General features: G+C 49.0%; 1 protein-coding gene across 6 annotated transcripts in view; it reads left to right on the forward strand.

The window, feature by feature from the left end:
- Positions 1–20666, forward strand: part of PLPP4 (phospholipid phosphatase 4) — a 543342-nt gene that overhangs the window by 274753 nt on the left and 247923 nt on the right. The window contains exon 1 of one of the 6 annotated variants that reach the window (XM_004579773.3): positions 12373–12612. The exons of 3 other annotated variants lie outside the window; for them this stretch is intronic. In XM_004579773.3, coding sequence (XP_004579830.1) covers positions 12557–12612 — 56 coding nt within the window. In that variant the 5' untranslated portion in view covers positions 12373–12556. Of the gene's footprint in view, positions 1–12372; positions 12613–20666 lie in introns of those variants that run through there. 2 more of the 6 variants (XM_058671851.1, XM_058671855.1) reach the window with 2 other exon arrangements.

Here is a 20666-nt window from a genome sequence, read left to right on the forward strand (position 1 = left end):
ATGCAGAGGCACTAGAGCAAGGGAGTAGGAGGAGCTGAACTGCTGTCAGAGCAATCCACTCTTGTGATAACTATCCTATTCTTTTTTTAATAAGATTTATTTATTTTTACTGGAAAGGCAGATATGCAGGGAGGAGGAAAGACAGAGAGGAAGATCTTCCATCTGATGGTTCACTCCCCAAGCGGCCACAATGGCTGGAGCTGCGCCGATCCGAAGCCAGGAGCCAGGAGCTCTTCCGGGTCTCCCACATGGGTACAGGATCCCAAGGCTTTGGGCCATCCTCGACTGCTTTCCCAGGCCACAAGCAGGGAGCTGAATGGGAAGTGGAGCTGCCGGGATTAGAACCTGCAACCATATGGGATCCTGGCACATGCAAGGCGAGGACTTTAACCACTACATTATGGCCCCGGGCCCCTATCCTATTCTTACAAATCCTTTAACTTCCTCTTAGAGGACCCTACCTCCCAACACTGTAGTGTTGAAGATGAAGATTATAGCACATGAACTTGGGAGAACACTGATTGTGGCAGGAAACATCTGTCATGCAATTGGAACCATCTTAAAAAATGTCATCCACTGCAAGGGCGTGCAATGGTAGAACTTCTGCTCATCAAAGCTCATCGGACATCATAACTAATTTGATCTAATTGTGCTTATAGACGTTCTTGAGTTATGTTTTTTTTTTCTATGAAGCTTTTTGGGAAGAAGCTATAAATGATGGACTTTTCAGAAAAATCAACACGTATCTCAAACAATTGCTCAGAGTTTCATGCAGCTCCTAAAACTTCAACGTTATATACATATCATGAGAGAACTCTGCAGCCTTGACAGTCACAAATGGAGAAGTTGGTTAACAGTAAGTCAGATAAGGAACGTAGTTTTATGTTTTATACCTGCAAAGACTACATGTCCACGGAGAATAGCTTTAGAGCTCCAGTTGACCTGCAATGTCAGCAGAGGGCTGTTTGGGGCCACTGGGTCACAGTAGGTTTAAATCTATCCATTGCTCATCTAAACGTGATCCTCCAGTGACAGACACTTACTACCTTTGAGGGAAAACAGAGTGGAGGAGACTTTCAGAAGTTGGTCTCCAAGATGCAGTCTGAAGATTAATATTTTTAACTTGAGGAATTCATCAATGTCACCAGCACTGTGAAGCAAAATAACAGGAACCATCTGCTTTAAGCTCAGTGGCAAATGAACTTGCAGGCAGATGAATCCAACACGAACAAGGATGGATATAGTCGTGGATCCAACTCTGAAGCCCAAACCTGTAAGGCCATACTAGCAGATTCTTTCAACACTGGCTTTATTTACTCATAAAACAAACGCTAGTATTGAATTCCTACTCTGGGTCAGTTGCCTTTCTAGAATGAAGGTTTTTTTTTCTAATGGTGATTATTGATCCATGCATACTTTCTTGAAATGTGCCTCCCCAACATCCTTTTACCCTTCTGCTTTCCCAAACCATAACCAGGGAAATGGATCCAAAGTGGAGTAACTGGGACATGAACCGGTGCCCACATTGGATGCCAGTACTTATAGACACAATCTGATTTTAGCTGAAGGATTGAAGCTTTTCTGCTGTTGATTGGAGGGAAGAGCTATGGTCCAAAGTTAATCCGTTTAGCATAATTAAATCCCATACTCATACCCACAGCAGATATGTGACCCAAGCTGTTCTAGGCAGAGAAGGAATTTCCAAGAGCTGTCAGTGTGACCAGTGTTGATTTGCTCCACAAGGAGACAACTGAGCATGGAGACAGGAGAAAAATGGGACTGGGTGACATTACCAAAGACACTGAGGCTTCAAACATCTAAACCTTGGACCAAGCTGAACATGAACCTGAGAACTCCTTTGAATGTTATGATCCTGGCCAATTTAAGTTCAGTTTCCCATCAGTCACCACTAGAGGAACCACAGTAGATTCCACTGTTGGCCTGAAATACTTGGTGAAGTCTTGCAGCTGTAGGCATGTTCTAACTACCTGATAAATGCAAGTTCTCTGAGCACAGATCTGTCTGGTTAAATATGGGGCAAGTGGAGGTGGATCTGGCCACCCATCTGCCTATCATTAGATCTTCTCAGCCTCTCAATCCTTATCTCACACAATCTTGCCTTTCACAGGTACTGTTCTGTGTTCCATTTATGGTCCTCCAGCCTCCAATCAATCTCTACTTCAGTAGGCCCAGGTGCCGTGGCGAAAGGGAGCAGTGCATATTTGGCTGTCTGAGCAACCCGTGCACCTGCTTGACATTCATCTCCCCAAGAGAGAAAAGTAGAAACAGCATTAAAAGCATCCTTTTCAGTTCACCTGAGCCTCCTGCTGAGGATCAAATGAGGGGATGGACAGGGGACTGTGCTGTAATCCGCAAACTGACATGTGAGAAATATGATGCTGCCAATGAACAAATGAATGTGGGTCTTTTCTTGGGAAATCCTGCACTTTGCAAGGCAATCTTTGAGGGGGAAATGCCCTTCCTTGCCTATTGCAAGGAGACTGTGATGTTGAAATAACAGCTTTTGCTAAGGGTTGCTATCCAGAGGTAAAGAGGTTCTGCCTCACTCTGCAGTCCTCTTATGTATGCTCCTCCACCCTGGCTCTGTGTAGCTGCCTTCATTCACTACAAGTTTCTAATTCATAAGAAAACATCCTTCGCATTCATGGAGACCTGTGTAGCACTCACAGGGCAACGGGTAATGTTTAGGAAATGCAATGGGTTGAATGAATAGTCTGACTTCCCTTGGCCCCAAGAAAAATGTAGACAAGGAACTGGAAAAAGCTGTCCTTTCTTCTGAAGATAGAGGATTGCTGGTTAATGAATGGGAAGAACTTACAAACAGATGAAGAATGGGTTGGAAAGTAGGGACCCTGCCAGTTGGAACAGATCTATGACCAGGTTTGTAACAAGCAGTGCTCCTGGAAAAGGGACATTGATGGCATGAGTTGAGCAGGATTTGGCTGCCCAAATTCATGCAGATGTGTCAACTCTGAAGGCCTGATGTGATGGATTCAGGGTAGGACCTGAGCTGGTTATAGTATATGAGAAGGGGATCAGGTAGGAGGTCTTTAGGTCATTAAGGCTTGCCCTTAGGAGAGACTTCTCATGAGAGGGTTGGGTGTTTCACTTGAGTTAAACGTGGCTTCCGTCAGCTCACAAAGATCACTCTTTGTGCCCAGGTGCCAGCCTGGGGCCACCGGATCCTCAACTCCAAATTGTTTGGATCTCTGAACTGTGAGCTGAAATAACCCTTCCCTACCACCCAGGAGATCCTCCTAGGTATTTCAGCTGAAGTAGTGAGAGGTTGACTGATAGGCCTGGTTTGAATGGAGGTTGGACAGATGACAACAAAGTTCCATGCACTTAAGAGATGCTGATATCCTGAATTCCATCCCGAGTGTCTTCAGTGTTTTCCAGGCCCACAATTTCTCCTGCCTGGGGGCCCCTCTAATCAATTACAGTAAGAAACAGAGTACTGCATTTTTGATGATCTTTTCAGGATAGATCCTCTTTCAGAGTGAATTATGTTTCTGTTGAAATGATTTATTTTGTCATCTGAGTGTCTCCTTGCAAAGGACCATTTGAGCATCCTCCTGATACTTTATGGAAGCAGGCTTTTAGTTGGCATCTGTGAGACAACCATAGCACCAGTTCTTGAGAGCCCTGACCCAGCAGCAGACAGGACACTCGGATGGATGGAGGAGCTGGCATGATTTGGGAGAATCCCATTCAGAACTGACCTCTGCAACCTGTGACCTCCTTTTTTTCCGTTTGTTCTCCTTTTTCTAAAAAAATTGAATTATAAGTTACACAGAATAAAGTCATAGACTTTAAGTGTATTGATAAATGTTAAGAACATTTTAATTAAGCATAGAATTTTTCTAATGCCCCACAAGTCCCCTGATGTCTCTTTCTTGCATCACCAGGGGGTGACGTCACCAGGGGATGACCGCCTTTTGCATTCTATCACCAGAACTCAGTTTTGTTTGTTCTGGACTCTGCTGTAAATGGAAATACGGATGTCCTCAGTTTCCAGCAGCTCTTGCTCACATGGTTCTTGGGGATTTACTTCTGCATTTGCACACAATAGTAACTCCTTCCTTTTGAAAAATATGAGTAGAATGTCACTGTCTGAGCCACTGCTTATCCATTCTGTTAGCATTTATTATGTATGCCATGAATAAAGCTGCTATGAACATTTTGTACTAATCCTTTAGATTGAGTAAGACAGAAGAGGACCCAAAAGAAATGGATGGATTCATACAAGGTTTCCATCTTCATTAAGGTGTCAAGGTGACTCAATGTGAAAAGACAGTCCTTTCCACAAACCATACCGAGTCACTGAATTCTCATGCAAAGATGAGCTTTGGCTCCAACTTCCAGTTGCATGCAAAAATTAATCTGGGGTACAACACAGAATTAAGTCTTAAAGATAATGTTAGAAAACTTCTGAAAGAGCACATAGGAAATCTTGACAAACGTGGTCAGGCAAAGACTTTGTAGGACACACAAGGGAACAGCTGGAGAGAAGGAAACTGAAAAATAGATTTGATAAAAATTAAAGCCGTGTGCTATCTGAAAGGCGCTGTTGGGGAAAAGGAAAGGTTAAGTACAGGCAGAGGAATGACACTGTAATAGGTGAGGACAAGCACTTGGAACAGATCCTACATATTCAAATCAGTAGTAAAAAGCAATGCCCCAAATTTGAGACTAGGTTAAAGGCAAAATGAGCACTTTGCACAGTGATGGAAGAGCAGACAAATTGCACAGGTGAAGATGTTCAATGGGATCAGACATGAGAGAACTGCCAATCAAAACTACAGTGAGAGTTCACCAAGAGGTAGCTGGTGCCAGTCAAGAGGACAGGATGGGAAATAGGGGCTCCATTCCAGTCTGAGGCTCCCTGAAGAGTTGTGCTCAAAGGTACATTATTTTTTCTTATTTTAATCTTCCAGGATTCTAGTGTGAGCCACAGAACCTGTGGAAATGAGAATTATGTTGGTGGTGTCCACACAAAAATTTCTGTTAGGGTGGAATCAAGAAGTGATACTCTGATGTTTCATAGAATGATAAACTTAAAAATCATCTGCAAATCTTGCTAGGCAAGAAACTTTTCCAAGAAATGAAGTTTCATTTTTCCCCCTGAAGGCTTCATTAATTCAGAAGTTTCCTCCTTTGGTGGAATAACACTTGCTGTTAGAGTAGGAAAGGATCATTCAACTTGGTGTGCTTTACCTCTAGCCTGGAATAGGAAAATCACTTTCTATTATGTGGAATTTGGCTAAATGCACTATAATGTCAGATTTGGTGCCATTTTCTCAGAGGTCTTATAAATATTACTGCTAAAAGGTGGGTCAAAGAAGGGAGGATACTTGCCTGGGGAAAAAGAATCCAATGTCTGTCTGTTTGTCTCTCTCTCTCTCTAACTGTAAGACAATTAAACGACAATAGTGCAGAAAAGATCGGACATTTATTCAAGATGTTTCCCATAGCATTATATGGACCCATGTGGGCTACAGGCCAGTTTGTTTTCTATTTACACAGATCTCTCTGAAAGTGGGTTCTGCATTCCTACAGGTACCAGGCAGCCATTTATTGAGACCATTGTAAAAGTTATCCCAAGCCCTGGGTTGAAGTCAATGACCTATTCTGAAATCCCTCTTGGATTCTCTGGTGTCTCCAGGACACCAGGCAGGCTGCAGTACACGAGTGGGAGGTTCCAATCTCTACAGCAAAGTGCCACTCATGGCTACTAGACAGATGGCAATCTGAACCAGAGTTTGGGAAATGAGATTATAAGAAGTTATTGCCAATTCATGTTCTCTGAAAGTGGCTTTGGTTTCATAAGCAGCCAAAATTGTGGTCAATCGGGGATCATTATGCTGGACAATTCTGTTGAGGGTTTAAGAAAAGTCCAACAACGTGACCAAGCCAATGTGGATTTTCTTGGCATGCTCATAATATGAAATATGAGAGATTTCTCCAAAGTGGCACTTTGAGGAGTGTACCTCCATGAAAACCCTGTGGCTGACTTCATTTAATGAATGTCTAAATTCTGGAATCGTTTTTAAAGATCAGTCAGGTAAACAAGGGGGTTGACATGTTGCCTTGTTAGGATGGAGTGTTTCTGAAATTTTCAGATCTTCTGACCAGGCTTTCATCACTAGGAACTTATCGCACTCCACGGGTGTATCACCTGGGTGGTTTTGTCTGCCCGTGTTTGCGTGGTCATTCATTGTTGACTCATTTCTCTACTGATGCCACGATGGTCCTCCTGAGGGCCTCCACTGCTTGGCACAGGTTCACAGCTGGACAGCTGCTGGCACTGGCTGCCTCTTTACCTTTGGGGGTGACTGCCAGCTCTGCATGTCTCCAAGCACTGAGGATGCTCTGTGCAGTCATTTGCAAAAGTAGCAGAGTCTGTCTGTTCTTCTAAAGGGAGCAGGTTTATCTTGAGAGAGAGCCTGATCTGGTCTTATGTAATAAATGAGACTAGAGTGCTTCCTCCACAAGCCGACTTTGGTAGATGGCAAAGGAGATCATTAGGAAAGATGAGAGGGTGGCACAAGAGGCTGGGCAACTGCAGACAAACCCCAGGGATGACATCACAGCTTTCCTTAAACCGCCCTACTGGTCTGTGTTGACAAAGCAGAAATTGGGCAGCCTTATCACAGAGCACTCAGAGGCACTCTCTTGCCTGGACGGAGACCCTGCAGTTGCACAAGACACAGTCTTCATTCTTCATTCTTCAGTCTTCATTCTGCAGGGTAAGGCATGGCCCGATGGCCCTTGGTAGCTTATCTCCATCAAAATTTTTTTTTCCTCCTCCAAATCTCAGCACACCCGTCTGTCTTTTGCACTCACTTTTCTCCTGCATTTTAAAAAATATATTTACTTATGTTTATTGGAGGAGAGGAGGAGTGACAGAGAGGAAGATCTTTCGTCCAATGATTCACTCCCTAAGTGGCTGCAATGGCTGGAGCTGAGCAAATCTGAAACCAGGAACCAGGAGCCAGGAATTTCTTCCGGGTCTCACGTGAGTGCAGGGTCCCAAGATTTTAGGCTGTCCTCAACTGCTTTCCCAGGCTACAAGCGGGGAGCTGGATGGGAATTAGGGCCACTGGCTTTAGAATCAGCACCCATATGGGATCCCAGTGTGTTAAAGGCAAGGATTTTAGCCACTACACTATTGTGTCGGGCCCTTTCATCCATTCTTAGGGGTTTTGGGTAGAAATAAACCATGCAACCCACGTCTAGGGGAATACATCCATCATGAGTGGTTCAGGCTTGGCAGTAACCATGACATCCAGTCACACTTATACAGGAGTGCTGGGATCAAAGCAGAGGTCAGACTTGAATCTAAGAGGATGCAGTTCTGGAATTGTCATAGTCTCAGGGAACTGAGAAAGAGGTGTGTCCAGTGTCCACAGAACAGGGCATTGGAGAGAACCAAGTCCAGATGACATCGCTGGCACTGGCTCTCATGTGACCCGAAGCCTGATCTTCTACCGACATTTACAACTACTCTTTCTAAACCAAATTGAGACTGAGCCACCTGTGGCTGGCTATGAGGAAGCTCTGATGAAACCTGTTCCCTGTGGCTGGTGGCAAGGGGGAGGGGCAGTGGAGCAGGAGGAAGGCATCAAGACAAGTTGCAGTTCCCAATGAGGCAGCAGTTCCAACAGAGCTGAAGAGGGTGTGACATTTGCTGAATAATCAAGGGCGAATTTGTTGGATAATCAAGATGGCTATTGTGAAGCAGAGAGCGCACATTCTGGGAAATAGTAGAGGACAGAACAACAGCAGAGGGGTACCTGGAGACTGACAGACACAGGAAAGCAGCGGATACAATGGGGTGGTGTTGCAGTGACTGACACCCCAGCAGCATTCAGCGAATAGCGAATAGCGAATAGCGATCGGAACTCCACCAGGTGGGAAGGGATGTTCACCAGGAGCTCAGAAGGTGAACCCAGACGAAGAACTACTCATCCTGCTGGTCTGTTTGATTTGACCAGGAGCAGAGACAGAGTGGCAGGTCCAGAACGGGCAGTGCGGCAACACAGTGGATTTCACAGCCCAGTCTACCCCTTAGAACCAAATCAGGTGCTATTTTGTGTAGGGAGATAAAGACTATGGGACAGTACTGCACATGCTCTGAGCTGGGAGTAAACTAATTTCTGACTCAGTGAACAACAACAATGCGGCATCCTACAGGTTCCACCCAAGATAGTTTCCGGGTAGCCCTCAGACCTGATGGCCAGCAGACCAAGAACTCTAGTAGTGGCACATCAGGTGCCATTTTTGTACAGTGTAGCAAACAAAAACTTTAAGACTTTTGTTTAAGCAGGGACAACAGGAGGCTGCACATGGGCTTAGCTGGGAGTGAACTCACTGAGCTCAGTGGATTGCACTGGTCCCACATGGAAAATAATATTGACTTTGGTATCATATGGGTCAAAATAGGTCCATGTGGCCTGCAGACCTAATGTGGAACAGGTTCCAGCAAGATCAGCACCACCAAAAACCTAGCTATATAAGATGCCTGGTGTTTCCCTAATCCTGGTAACTGCTCGAACTGAAGTGGGAGAAAGGTTGTACAGACAACGGTGCAGCCCCAACATGAGATCACAGGAGGTGGAGAGTGGTGAGCCAGGAGCTGGGGCTATGGAGACAATCGTGGAAGTCTAACATAAGAACCCAGACCTGGAACTCACTGGAGGTTGTGGCACAAATGACTGCAAAAAAGAGCCGTGTACCAACTGCAATAAGTAAAACAGAACTGTAGACCTGTGAGTGACACAACTTAGAAACCTGCCCCAAGGAGAAGAATTTGATAACCAGAAGCACAATGACCAAGAGCAAAAGAAGAGACAAAGGCACAATGAATATTAGTGAAGACTCCCCTGCAAAGGAGCAAAACTCTTTACCAACCTCAGAGTTAACTGAGGAAGACATCGAGAAAATGGGGGATACAGAATTCAAAACACTTGTTATAAAGCTTCTTATCAACAATGAGAAGTACACAGAGTAGGCATTCAAGGAATTTAAGGAATATGTCACACAGGAAATGAATCAAATGAAAGCTGATGTATCAGAAATGAAAAATACAGTGGAGCTAATTAAAAGCACAGTGGAGAGTCTCTAAAACAGAATGAAACAAGCAGAAGGAAGAATCTCAGAATTAGAAGATATTTCCTGTCACCAGGGGAAAACAAACAAAATGCTGAAAAAAGAACTGGATCAGACCAAAAAAAGTATTCAAGAATTGAAAGACACTATTAAAAGGTCAAATCTAAGAGTTATGGGAGTCCCAGAAGGTGCAGAAAGAGAAGCTGGATTTACAAATGTATTTAATGAAATAATAAAGGAAAATTTCCCTAATCTAGAGAAAGAATTGGGAAACAAGATCCAGGAGGGGCACAGAACTCCCAACAGGCTTGACCAAAAGCGATCTTCACCACTACACGTGATCATCAAGCTCTCTTCAATCGAACATAAGAAAAAGATCCTTGGATGTGCACATGAAAAAAATCAATTTACATATAGAGGAATGCCGATCAAATTCACAGGCGACCTCTCACAGGAAACTCTATAGGCCAAAAGAGAATGGAGCAATATATTCCAGATTCAAAAAGCTATAAATTGTCGGCTCAGGATAATACATACAGCCTAGCTTTCATTTCTCTTTGAAAATGAAGTAAAATTGTTCTACAATAAAGAAAAGCTCAAAGAATACGCTTCTCCCAAACCTGCCCTACAAATTATACTTAATAGCAACCACCAAAACCAAAGGCAAATGTCAAGAACCTCCCAGTAAAATAGCAGAAGACTAAATCAATGAACAACCCATTGCTAAAAAGAACCAGCTTACCACCCATTCAACCCTGAATGTAAATGGCTTAAATTCAATCAAATGTCATAGATAAGTAGACTGAGTTGAAAAAAACAAAACCCATCTAGTTGTTGCCTTCAAGAGACAAAGATCAGCAGAAACTCTATCTCATGGAATTTGATGCTTTTTCTTTTAGCTTCATCTCTTCAAAACTCATTGAATTCTTCACTGACTCATAGATCATATAGTAGCGTCATTTTCTTCAAGAAGGTTCTTAATTTTCTTTTCCATTTCTTCAGTGACACATTAGTCATTCAGTAGCATGTTATTTAACATCATGGTTTTATTAATTTATTTTCTTCCTTTTGATTTTGTATTGTGGTTTTACAATTAAGGCAATGTCTAGTAACTGTGTAATGGAGACAATCATATCCAGATGTGAGGATACAATGCAGTGTGCATCTCACTTACACATCAAAGATGAACTCCCAGTGAAACTTTGTTAACTATATCTTGACAGTAGGATGCTGGACTCTGCCATTGTCCATGCCTGCAATGATGGACATATTGCTGTTTTTGAAGAAGTGTACTATTGTATTAATATAGGGGAACTCAGTGGGAGGATAGGACTTGGGGAGGGGAAGAAGGAAAATCCCAGAGTCTATGGAACTGTATCATAAAATGATAAAAAAAATGATCACAAAACACAAAGCAAAGATTGTCCTAAAAACAGTAAATTTGCTGCCTGCACAGGATCATAGTAGGAGAACCCAGTACAAACTCAGGCATCAAAAGGAGGGCTGAACTGGGCAAGTCCTTAGGTCTGTAGGCTTCAAAGGCACCTTGTGACTCTAGGGACAAAGCCACATGCCCAGTCCAAAGCCCTCTCTAGGTAACTCCAAAGCAAATTAAATACAAGGACACAGTGTGGAGCCACAGCCCAGGTGTTATGTTTCTAGAAACAGGATGGCCACACTCCTCCTCATCAACCTGAGTTTGGCTCAGTCTGCAGGACTGACTGGCCCCGTCTACTTGAGGGCAGAAGTGGCTTTCCAACCCTGGAATGCAGCCTACAGTTTTGCACAGGCAGCATTCCATTCATGCTTATGGCTAGTAGCATCTCCACAAAGGAATCTCTTGCTGGAATCCCCTTTTGGAACACTGCCACCCTACAGCTTCAGGTCTAGGCCACGGAGTTCCCTGCGCTGATGCTGGGCTCTCGGATACCACGTTAACTCAGAGCAGCTGCAGGTCCAAGGCACAGGTGAGACAAACACACCTCTTCCCTCCCTTGCACCTGTCAGCCTGTGTGCCTGAGGTGGTACCAAGTCCGTTCATTTCTTCACCTGCTGAATACTCACCCTGTGATCTCAGGGCTGAGCTAGGCAGTAACTGGCCCTGCCCTGCAGAGCAGCCAGTCTGCAGCCTGTCTCTCCCTCATGGAATTTGGGTCCCTCCTCCTGCCTCTAACCTCCTGGCCAGAAGCAGCATTGGCTTCATACAGGGATCTTGGTTTGCCAATGCGTACCCTCCGGAGGTAGGGTCAGCTTGCACTTTCTTTCACCCAAGATGCAGACAGGGCTCCTCCAGCCTAGGAACCATTTACGGCTCTGGAAATGCTGGTTGCGTGACTCTCCCCTAAAACCCAGGGAAGGTCAGAGCGCCTTGGCAACAACTCCATGGTAATTGCCCACGGGCAGTTGTGCCTTTTGCATGTCTATTTGCTTTAAATTAGTAAGGCTGAGCTCAAATGCCAAGACAGATCTTGACAAGTGATGGGAAAACAAAGCTAATCTGGGTCCCAGTTTGAGCCAGCTGCTGGGAGCTGAGTGCTCAAACTCAACTTGGAGGAGGAAGCTCCTGGCTCTCCTTGCAGCTGGAATGCTGTATCAGCCACTGGCGACCCTGGTCCTGGCCGCGAGCAGACAGGGCTGTGCCTGACTTCCACATCTCTCAGTGCAGTAGCTCACAGCTGCCAGGGCGGGGAGCGGCTGGCAGAGGGGGATCCCGTCCCCTCCACACCGCCCCCTCACCAGGCCACCTGCCGCGGTGGAACGGTGGGGAGGTAGGCCTTTCGCTTTTGCCAGAGCTCCCCACCTGGGAGCAAAGAGAAGCCCGGCAGTGATCCCTGTAGAACTTCCTGAAAAAAAAAAAATAATAATGAAAGAATGTAGGGAGGGAAGAAAACGGAAGGGCGGAGTGCTCCTGGACAGGTCCAGAAGGCCCGGGGCTGCCCCGAGTCTAGATCATCCCCCAAATCCTGCAGACTCCCGACCCACGTGCTTTGCATATACCAGGGATCCGGAGCCCAAAGCGGGAGAGGCGCGCAGCTCAGGCGCGAGCCCAGAGGCTGCCCACTGGCCCGGGAGCCACGAAGCGCGCAGGGACGGCGGCGGCCCCGGGGCTTCCCCGGCCTCCCCATCCGCGGGCGGCTGGCCCCGTTTCTGGACGCTCGGGAGCGAGGAGTCCCCAAGGCATCCCCGTCTCGGTGCAGTGCGCGGAGCAGGGGCCCGGAGCCGGGGTCCCGAGCCTGGCCATTTGGGCTGAGCCCTCCCCGCCGTTCGGCCGCCCGCCCCCGCCCCCGCCCGGCGCCCGCCTCCCGCCCCCGCCCGCGGCCTGGACGCGCCTCCCTCGCCGCCCAGGGTCTGGCTAGCCGGCGCTGGCCGAGCTGCGGGAGCCGCGGAGAGCACCAGCCGCCGCTAGAGCCGCTCCGGACGCACCATGCGGGAGCTGGCCATCGAGATCGGGGTGCGAGCCCTGCTCTTCGGGGTCTTCGTGTAAGTAGCGGGAGCCGCGGGTGGGGCGCCCCGGTGACCGAACCCCTCTGCGCCCCAACTTTGTTTAGCGCCGCCGCGTCCCGTCTGGGGGCCTGGACCCCCCTCTCCTGCGGGTGACGCGATGTGTCCTCCGGGAATCCGAGAGATCTTCCCCTTCGCCGTTCCGGGACCCTGGGCTCGAAGCGACCCGCGTGCCTCGGGGTTAAAACCTGCTCTCGTCGCCGCTGCAGCTCCGGAGCGCGGGTCAGGTCGCAGCCGGGGGGCTTCGGGGCTGCTACCCAGGACCGGGACGTGCGCCCTGGCCCGCGACCCGCCAAGTTCCCGGCCTGGGCAGCTTTGCGGGACAGGCGGGGACAACCTTTGGTCCAGGCTGCATTTCGTGGCGTCCCTGCGGGTGCCCAGGCTGGGCGCGACTCTTTCCCGGAGTCCGGCGCCTCGTCTCGCGGGAAGGCGTTTGGGGTCTTCCTCTCGGGATAACTGTTGCGGTGGAGACTCGGGCGTCTGGCGCCGCAGCCCGGGTTGGGGCTCGGGTTCGTGTCTGCCTCCGGAGCGGGTGGAGCCCTGCCACCCTCCCTTTACTCACCACCCCAGGGCAGTCGTGAAACGCCTCGGGCGCTCTCAGCGCTGGCACCTGAAATCAGTGGTTTTGGAAAAGAGGCGGCGAACTGGCACAGGTTCTTTAGGAAATGACTGAGTCTTCTCCGGTCTCCGGTAATAGGGAGCTATCACCTGCCTTACAGAAATGAGCCCGGAACAGCAGTCAGACCCACCCCGCAGTCCCCTGGCGCCCAGCCGGCCCTCGCTCCTTGGTAAGTGGGCCGGAGCTCTGTCCCCTTCGCCCAAGACTGGTCTGACACATTTTGAAGAGGAAAGTTGCCTGAACTTTTTGGCTTTGCCTCTCTACGCAGAACCGGAGACCCACCGCCCCCCCCCCCCCCCCCCCGCCGCACAAGGGTTTTTTTTTCCCCCAGTCCTTGCTCCTCCGCGGCAGGTGTGCAGTGTCAAAGATTATCTCAGTTGCCTGCCACAAGGCATGCATGTGGGAAGAAATGGCCTTTCTTGCATGTTTTTCTTCCCTAGAGATTGCATTCACCCTGGTTACTTGTTTCGGGGAAGGCGGCAAGTGAGTCCCTCCAGATGCGGGCAAGGCCCCCTCTCCCGCCCTGAGGCTGAACACTGGTCACCGGAAGCCCGAGTGGACGTGTAGGGGGTCTTGGTTCATCTGGAGGGGGAGAGGGCTATCTCCTGCTCTCCCACTGTGTTTCTACCTTTGGGATATTCCCCAGAGAAGCCCAAAGCCCGTGACATTATTATGTGAGAGAAAGAGCTATACAGTGCTCGGTGCACAGGTGTCGGGGGCCCGAGGGAAAAATGCTGGAATAAGGCCAAGTGGACGCACAGGGTCTGTGGTTACTTTGCTGCTGCGGATTTAATAGTGTGTACATGTATGTGCAACTACATGCTTTCAGATACTTCCCGCCAGCCCATCCAAATATGTGTGAGATGTTTACAGATAGGCAGTGGCCTGTGCAGTGAGTCGGAGAGCTTGGTGCCCACTGTTCCTATGCTTTTGGCCTCGGCCAAGGATGTTATATAAAAGCTAGATGGGTCCTTCACATTTTCCCCCCGCCGAAGTTCTTTTTGTTAGGGATCGCTGTCCTTGTCCTCGTGGGGGCAGGCCTGGGCATCTATGGCAGTTCTGAACTATTCCTGGGTTTCCTATGAGCCTGGACATGTTAGCCCTGTTCAGACTGGCTTTGGGGTTGGCTTGAGTCTCCCCAGGAAGGGGTCTCAGCTGCCCAGAGGCTGTGATCAGCAGGTACACAGCAACTTCCGGAGGTCGGCCAGGAGTGTACCGGGACAGATGAACCTTTGTTTTCTGTGATGCGCTTCTGGCGCCTTGGCAGAGGCTGGCTGGGGCAAATTAGATTCTTCCATTCAGTAGTACTGGCATGATGGGCCAGGTTCAGTGGGTCTCACCCACCTGTGGCTACACGTGACTGCACCTGGCCTGTGTGTGTTCTCACTGCTCCATGAGCTCCCACGTCAGAGCTCATGAGCTGGGTCCTGCACTTGGGGAGAGCAAGCAAGTAATCTGGCCCGTGCTGACCCTTAAGGAGACCAGTTTTCTGTCAGGTGTGGTGCTAAGGTTTTGTGTAGACAACTTTCTAGGCGGGTGCTCCCCAGGCATCCCCCCACAGGTGCTCAGTAAACTCCTTGGGCTGTAAATCAGGTCTGGCTCTGGAAGCTTAATCTGATAGGAAACAAATTGGCTTTATGCACTCACCAGTGAAGAACAGTCCAAGTGCGATGTGTAGCTACGTTGAGGCTGCACTTAATTATTCTCAACCTTGTGGTCCTGAGGCTTTGCTGCAGGAAGCTTTATCTCCTGCCGCTGTTAGGGGAGTGTACATTTTCCTCAGATGCCAAGGCTGGAACTGGGAATTTCTCAATTGCTTTGAGCTGTGGCGCAGCAGGCCTTTAGACCAAGGGCACGCCGCTGTTGGGTCTAGTGTCGCCACCTGTCACACCTCCCACGTGGTGAGCACATGCTGCTTGTCAGGCACTAGCAAAGACCATGGCATGTGCTGCTGGAGCTAAGGAACAGGCCTACGGATGCGTCTTCATTGCAAGTGAAGAAATGAGTAATGAATGGCCCAACTCACAGGGCTTGTAAGGGCCATTCTGGGATCTGCATCTGGATGCATTAACAGCACCTGGACTCCCAGTCACCTTCTTTGAGGGAAAGTGGCAGCCAGTGCCCGGCAGGCAAGGGCATGCTCTGTGCCACAGGTGAGCCCAAGGATCACTCTTATAAGTCTCTTTACAAAGAACACCACCACTGCTGGAAGGGTGGACTGACTTGCCTGAAGCCACTTAGCCAGCAGGAGGTTCTGCCTGGGTACCAGCAGACCCTTTGTCCCAGAGTAGCTGCTGACCTGGTGTGCTTCCAGCCTGCAGCAGAAGTGACCATATCCTGGAGGCACCCTGGTGGCACCTCTTCTCTCCTGGGAAGTAAGTGCCTGTCTGCAGAGTCCTGTGTGGGAGCCAGTGCCATTCTAGCATGACACCTCCAAGGTGGAGGAGTGCAGTGGTGGCCCAGGCTTCCCTGAGAAATGGGATGTGGGCACGTGCCAGGCTGTGAGGATAAGATGGTGGGCACATTACTGGTGAGACACTCAGTGGTAGTGGTAAAGCACAGGTGGTACCTTGCTCTCTCCCGTTGGCCGTTGTCGTCATCCCCGGGACATCAGCTGCTCAGAAAGCCTCTCACTTGAGGACCTTGGGAAAGCCATGACCTTCAGCTGCTGGATCTGGAGCAAGGTGGTCTGCCTGCCTCACTTGTCAGCTAGCCTCCCCTGAGAGTCTCCATCCCTCCTCCTTCCCGTCCTCCAACCTCCTCTTAGGATGCCAGGACACTCAGTCCTGTGGACCCCACCAAGGACCAGTGTGGCACCCTGCTTTGAGACCTTCCTGTGTAGGAGAGCCATGCTGGGTGCTGGGGAGGAGAGAAGGCATGCGAGGCAGGCTCCAGGGATCTCACAGTTAGCCGACCAAGCCTGCATTGGACCACTGCTGGCTCGTGACCCCTCATGCAGTCACTGGTGTTGAAACACATAACAGTTCTGGTTTACCAAGTGTCTGGTTGACAGACCCTGCTTTGACATCACCTGGATGCTTGCACATGTGGTGGTTATTTCCTGTTTCATTAGTACACTGCAGTCAGGAATTCCATCAAAACCTGGAGAAATATGACCCAGGTGATTTGCTGAGGGCATTGGATGGTAACTTGATTTTTGAAATACTGACAGCCACAGACCTATCTGCTGTCATTCCCCTAAGAGTGAAGACTAGATTTCTGGGCTACCTAAAATGAGCAGGAGCAGTAAATCCGGAGCTGGTGACTCAACAGGAGCCTTAAATGCCAGGTGTGCCAACGAGGACAGACCATGAGGGCATCAGATCCATGAACAGCCCAGCTTACAGAGGTTGGAAAGATGTGGGGTCACTGTCTGGATGGGGACAGGGTCAGCAGGTGTGACTTCAGGCAGTGGGAGATGATGCAGACTGGGAGAGCCTGGTACGAGAAGGTGAAGGTGACAGTGTCCTGTCACTGTGAGTATTTCCCTAGTGGCCCTAACTGGGGAGCTCCCTCCCTTGCCCAGTGGTGGGATGGGTTCATGTCATTGGCAGGTGGGCAGTGCTCACTTTAGTGCTTGGTCATGCTGCCCTACCTCACTGGTCTCTGGGCCTGCGCCTTGGCTCAGCCCTGTGGTAGTCAGTCCCTACCATAGCCAGCTGCTGTGTGAACTGGTACCCTCCAGGGTTGGGGATTGCGAGGTCATTGTCTTTGTTTCCCCCATTCCTCACTGGGCCTTGGCACGTAGGTGGTGATACTCCTGACTCTATTCCTGGTTGTCATGTTTGTGAGCATTCTGCCTCAGTGTAGAACACAGCTGTTTACAGGGCTGACTGCTGCCCACCTGTGTCGGAATTGCCTGGAACTTGGTTTGGGCTTAACTGAATCGCATAGACAAGGGAGCCCCTGGGAACTCCGTGTTGATCAGGTGTCCCTTCTGTCCAGCAGCTCTGGGCACCCCTGTAGTGCTGTCTGTAGTAACTCAAGGATCTCTTGGCCTTCTCTTCTCCTGGCATGCAGGAGACCCACCCTCCTGCCTTTGAGTGGGGCCATGGGACAAGCTCTGGCTGATGGATCACAAGGGGGATGACAGGTGTCACCACCAACGTGGAGGCAGCATTAATTCCCTTAGTGCTGAGGATGGAGCTGAGGGCTGCAGTGACAGAGCTGTAAGATGTGATATGGCGCAGCTTTCCTGGAAGCTTCTACAACCACAACTGCATTTTGCAGGGGAGAAGGGGTTGCCTTGTGCTAACTGGGATTTGGGGTTTGTTTGCTGCTGTGGCATTCGTCTCACACCCCTCAGGAACAACCTTTACCTGAGTGCTTTGAGGCACAGTGGTGTTACTGGAGCCCTCACCAGCTCTGTGTGGGTTTTGATTCTGCCACTAAGCAACACGTTGCTTCCTATCTCGGAACCTCAGTTTCTTGGGGTGGGAAATGGAGATAATGCTTCCATGGATTTGGTTAGATAAGCTGCTTTACATGCCACTTGTATGTAAAAGAAAGGTTAGATGGTGTCTCCCTATTCTCGTTAAGCCCTTTAATACAGGTGGTGTCAAGAATGGCCGTATAGCAGAGTGGTTACAGTCCTGGCCTCAGCTTGCCTGGGCTTGAGTCCTGGTTTTGTCCATTATTATCCATGTGTGTCTTGGTTTCCCCATTGGCTGGGGAGTGTTGAAGGAGGCAGTGTTCAGCTCTGTGTGTACTCATTGTCAGGTTGCTCTTCAGAGGAACCCACCAGGTTCACCAGTAAGGAACGTGGTAGGCAGATCATGGTCCACCAGTCAGGAACGTGGTAGGCAGATCACGGCATGCTTAATACACTATACTGTGCATTTCATATAGTAAATTATTTTAAATATCTAGAAAATAGGGCCCAGCATGATAATGGTTAAGGTCCTTGCCTTGAATGCGCCCGGATCCCATATGGGTGCCAGTTCTAACCCCGGCAGCTCCACTTCCTGTCCAGCTCCCTGCTTGCGACCTGGGAAAGCAGTCAAGGACGGTCCAAAGCCTTGACCCTGCACCCATGTGGGAGACCCGGAAAGAAGTTCCTGGCTCCTGACTTTGGATTGGCGCAGCACCGACTGTTGCGGCTCACTTGGGGAGTGAATCATCGGACGGAAGATCTTCCTCTCTGTCTCTCCCGCTCTCTGTGCATCTGCCTTTCCAATAAAATAAATCTTTAAAAATATCTAGAAAATAATTTTAGATATTAAAACATTTAAATATTATAAAATATTTAATATAATCATTCTCTATACTGTGATGTATTATAGGATTTCTGAAAGGGTGAAGTCCTGTGACTATATCCCACATTGTTCCTTTCAAGCCCCCAAGATGAGGTGTATCATTGTCCATGGCTCCTTCAGCGAGCAAGAGGCAGGGGGCTGGCTGACTGGTGGGGCTCATGCGGGAGTATCATCCCCGTAGTTTCCCGGTGGTAACTTTAATTGCTGGGTCATTATAGCAAGTCACCCTTGGACTCAGCAGAGTGGTCAGTGTAGCTGTGTTAGGTAACACATATGGCAAATGCTGGGACCCGTGGCTCACCTTGTGATGCAGTTCAGCTAACAGCCATGACCAAGGCTCTTCTCATTAGGAACTCCTTGTGCCCCTTCTGTGCAGTCTGGATTGAGTGTGCCAGGGCAATGCCTCTGGCTGGCCCTGGGAAGTCTTTTGTTTTGCAGCTTGATAAGTGGTGCATCCTTCTATTTGACATATTATTGGCCACTTTAAAATGATTTGGCTGTCCACAGAATTCTGAAAAGGGATGTTTTCCCACAGGGAGATGAATGACCATGGTAGAACAAAGGGGATTGTTATCTGGGATACAGTTAACTTAGTTCTAAAGGCTTCCTTTTAGGATGCACTCAAGGCTTGAAAGGTATCTTCCTAATACTGGGTCGTTAAAAAATATCAGATGTCATGGTGAAGTTGCCCATACCCCTCATTTGAGTGCTAGGTTCAGGTCTGGCTCCATTCTTGAGTCCAGCTTCCTGCTAACACACACCCTGGGAGGCAGCAAGATGGCACAAGCAACTGGCTGTTGGCCATCCTCATGGGAGACCCGAACAGAGTTCCTGACTCCTGGCATCAGCTGTGGCCACCCTTGTGGGAGACCCGAATGGAGTTCCTGACTGCTGGCTTCAACCATGGCCAACCTCCACTAGTGTGTGAATGTGGGAAGTGAGCAGGTGGTTGGAACTTGCTCTGTCTCCATCTCTCCAGCGGTTAAGTATCCTGCCGTGAATATGGACTGAGCTGTTTTGCTGGAAGGTAAGCAGATTGAAGGGGGATCAGTGAAGTTTGAGGGCTGTCTCACAGTGTCAGCGTGTGGCTACAAGACATCATCCCATGGAAACCCAGACTGGGGCCGATGCTGAGGGGAGGTGAGGCTGCTTTCATGCAAGGCCTTGCCTGTCAGCAGGTGCTGGTGTCCTCTCTGCTCTGTCAGGGGCTTCCTCAAACCCAATGTCAGTGAAGTGTCGGCTGGAGCCATGTGCAGCCACTCGTCTTGGATTGTTTTGACCTACAAAATGGCAAGTTTCATTTAGTCCAACCTAAAAATACCATGCACAAAGGCAAGTGTGCTATTTGTGTTGGTGCAGCTGCCGGGGCACCCCCACTTGCTCAGTCCCCTGTCACCCTCTCTAAAGGTCCCCTCCCGACTTCTGCCCCTGAATGCTGTGTTGATGGAAATCATCCTGTGTCACCCTCGGTGTGATTTTGACTTTCTGTGGTTTGGATAGTCATCCGTTCCATCATGGGTGCTGTGGTTGGTTTGTTCCCATTGCTGCAGGGTGTCATCCCCTTGTGGGTGGTGCCCCATCTCTGTTTAGTCTTCTTGCTGAAGATACTTCTCTGGGCCATTAGTGGTTCGGGTTGTTGAGCCGATTGCTGATACTGTCTTTCAGTGAACGTATTGCTGATTATCTTTGAGTATATTTGTGGGCATAGAAATGCTCCTCCCACATTTTTCAAGAGGCATTTGACTTTCCTTCATCCAGCTCTGACACCAAAAGCCGTGTCTGCTTTGCATGTTACTCCCGTCCATCTATTGAGCAGCTGTGACAGACCTGGTCAGTGACGGGGAGACACCCACAGCCAAGTCTCCACTCTGTAGGTGGACGAGCAGCTGGCATGGCAGACAAGGTCAAATCCTGGTGTTGGTGTACCCTAGCTTCCTCCTCTCTGAAGTGGGGACACAGTTTCCTCTTCCCAGACAGCAGCGAAGGAAATGTTGTGTAGCACACAACAGGTGCCTGCTGCAGAGTCAGAGGTGTGGCACGTGGCGCCCTCCTACTGCTTCTTTCCCTTTCCATCACTGAGTGATGAGGATAAAGAGTGATGCTGCTGTCAGCTCTACACCTTGAAGTAGGGTTTAGGGAATTGGGGCGTGGCATTCTGG

This window comes from Ochotona princeps, chromosome 13 (assembly GCF_030435755.1).
Source record: "Ochotona princeps isolate mOchPri1 chromosome 13, mOchPri1.hap1, whole genome shotgun sequence".
NCBI classification, from domain to species: domain Eukaryota; kingdom Metazoa; phylum Chordata; class Mammalia; order Lagomorpha; family Ochotonidae; genus Ochotona; species Ochotona princeps.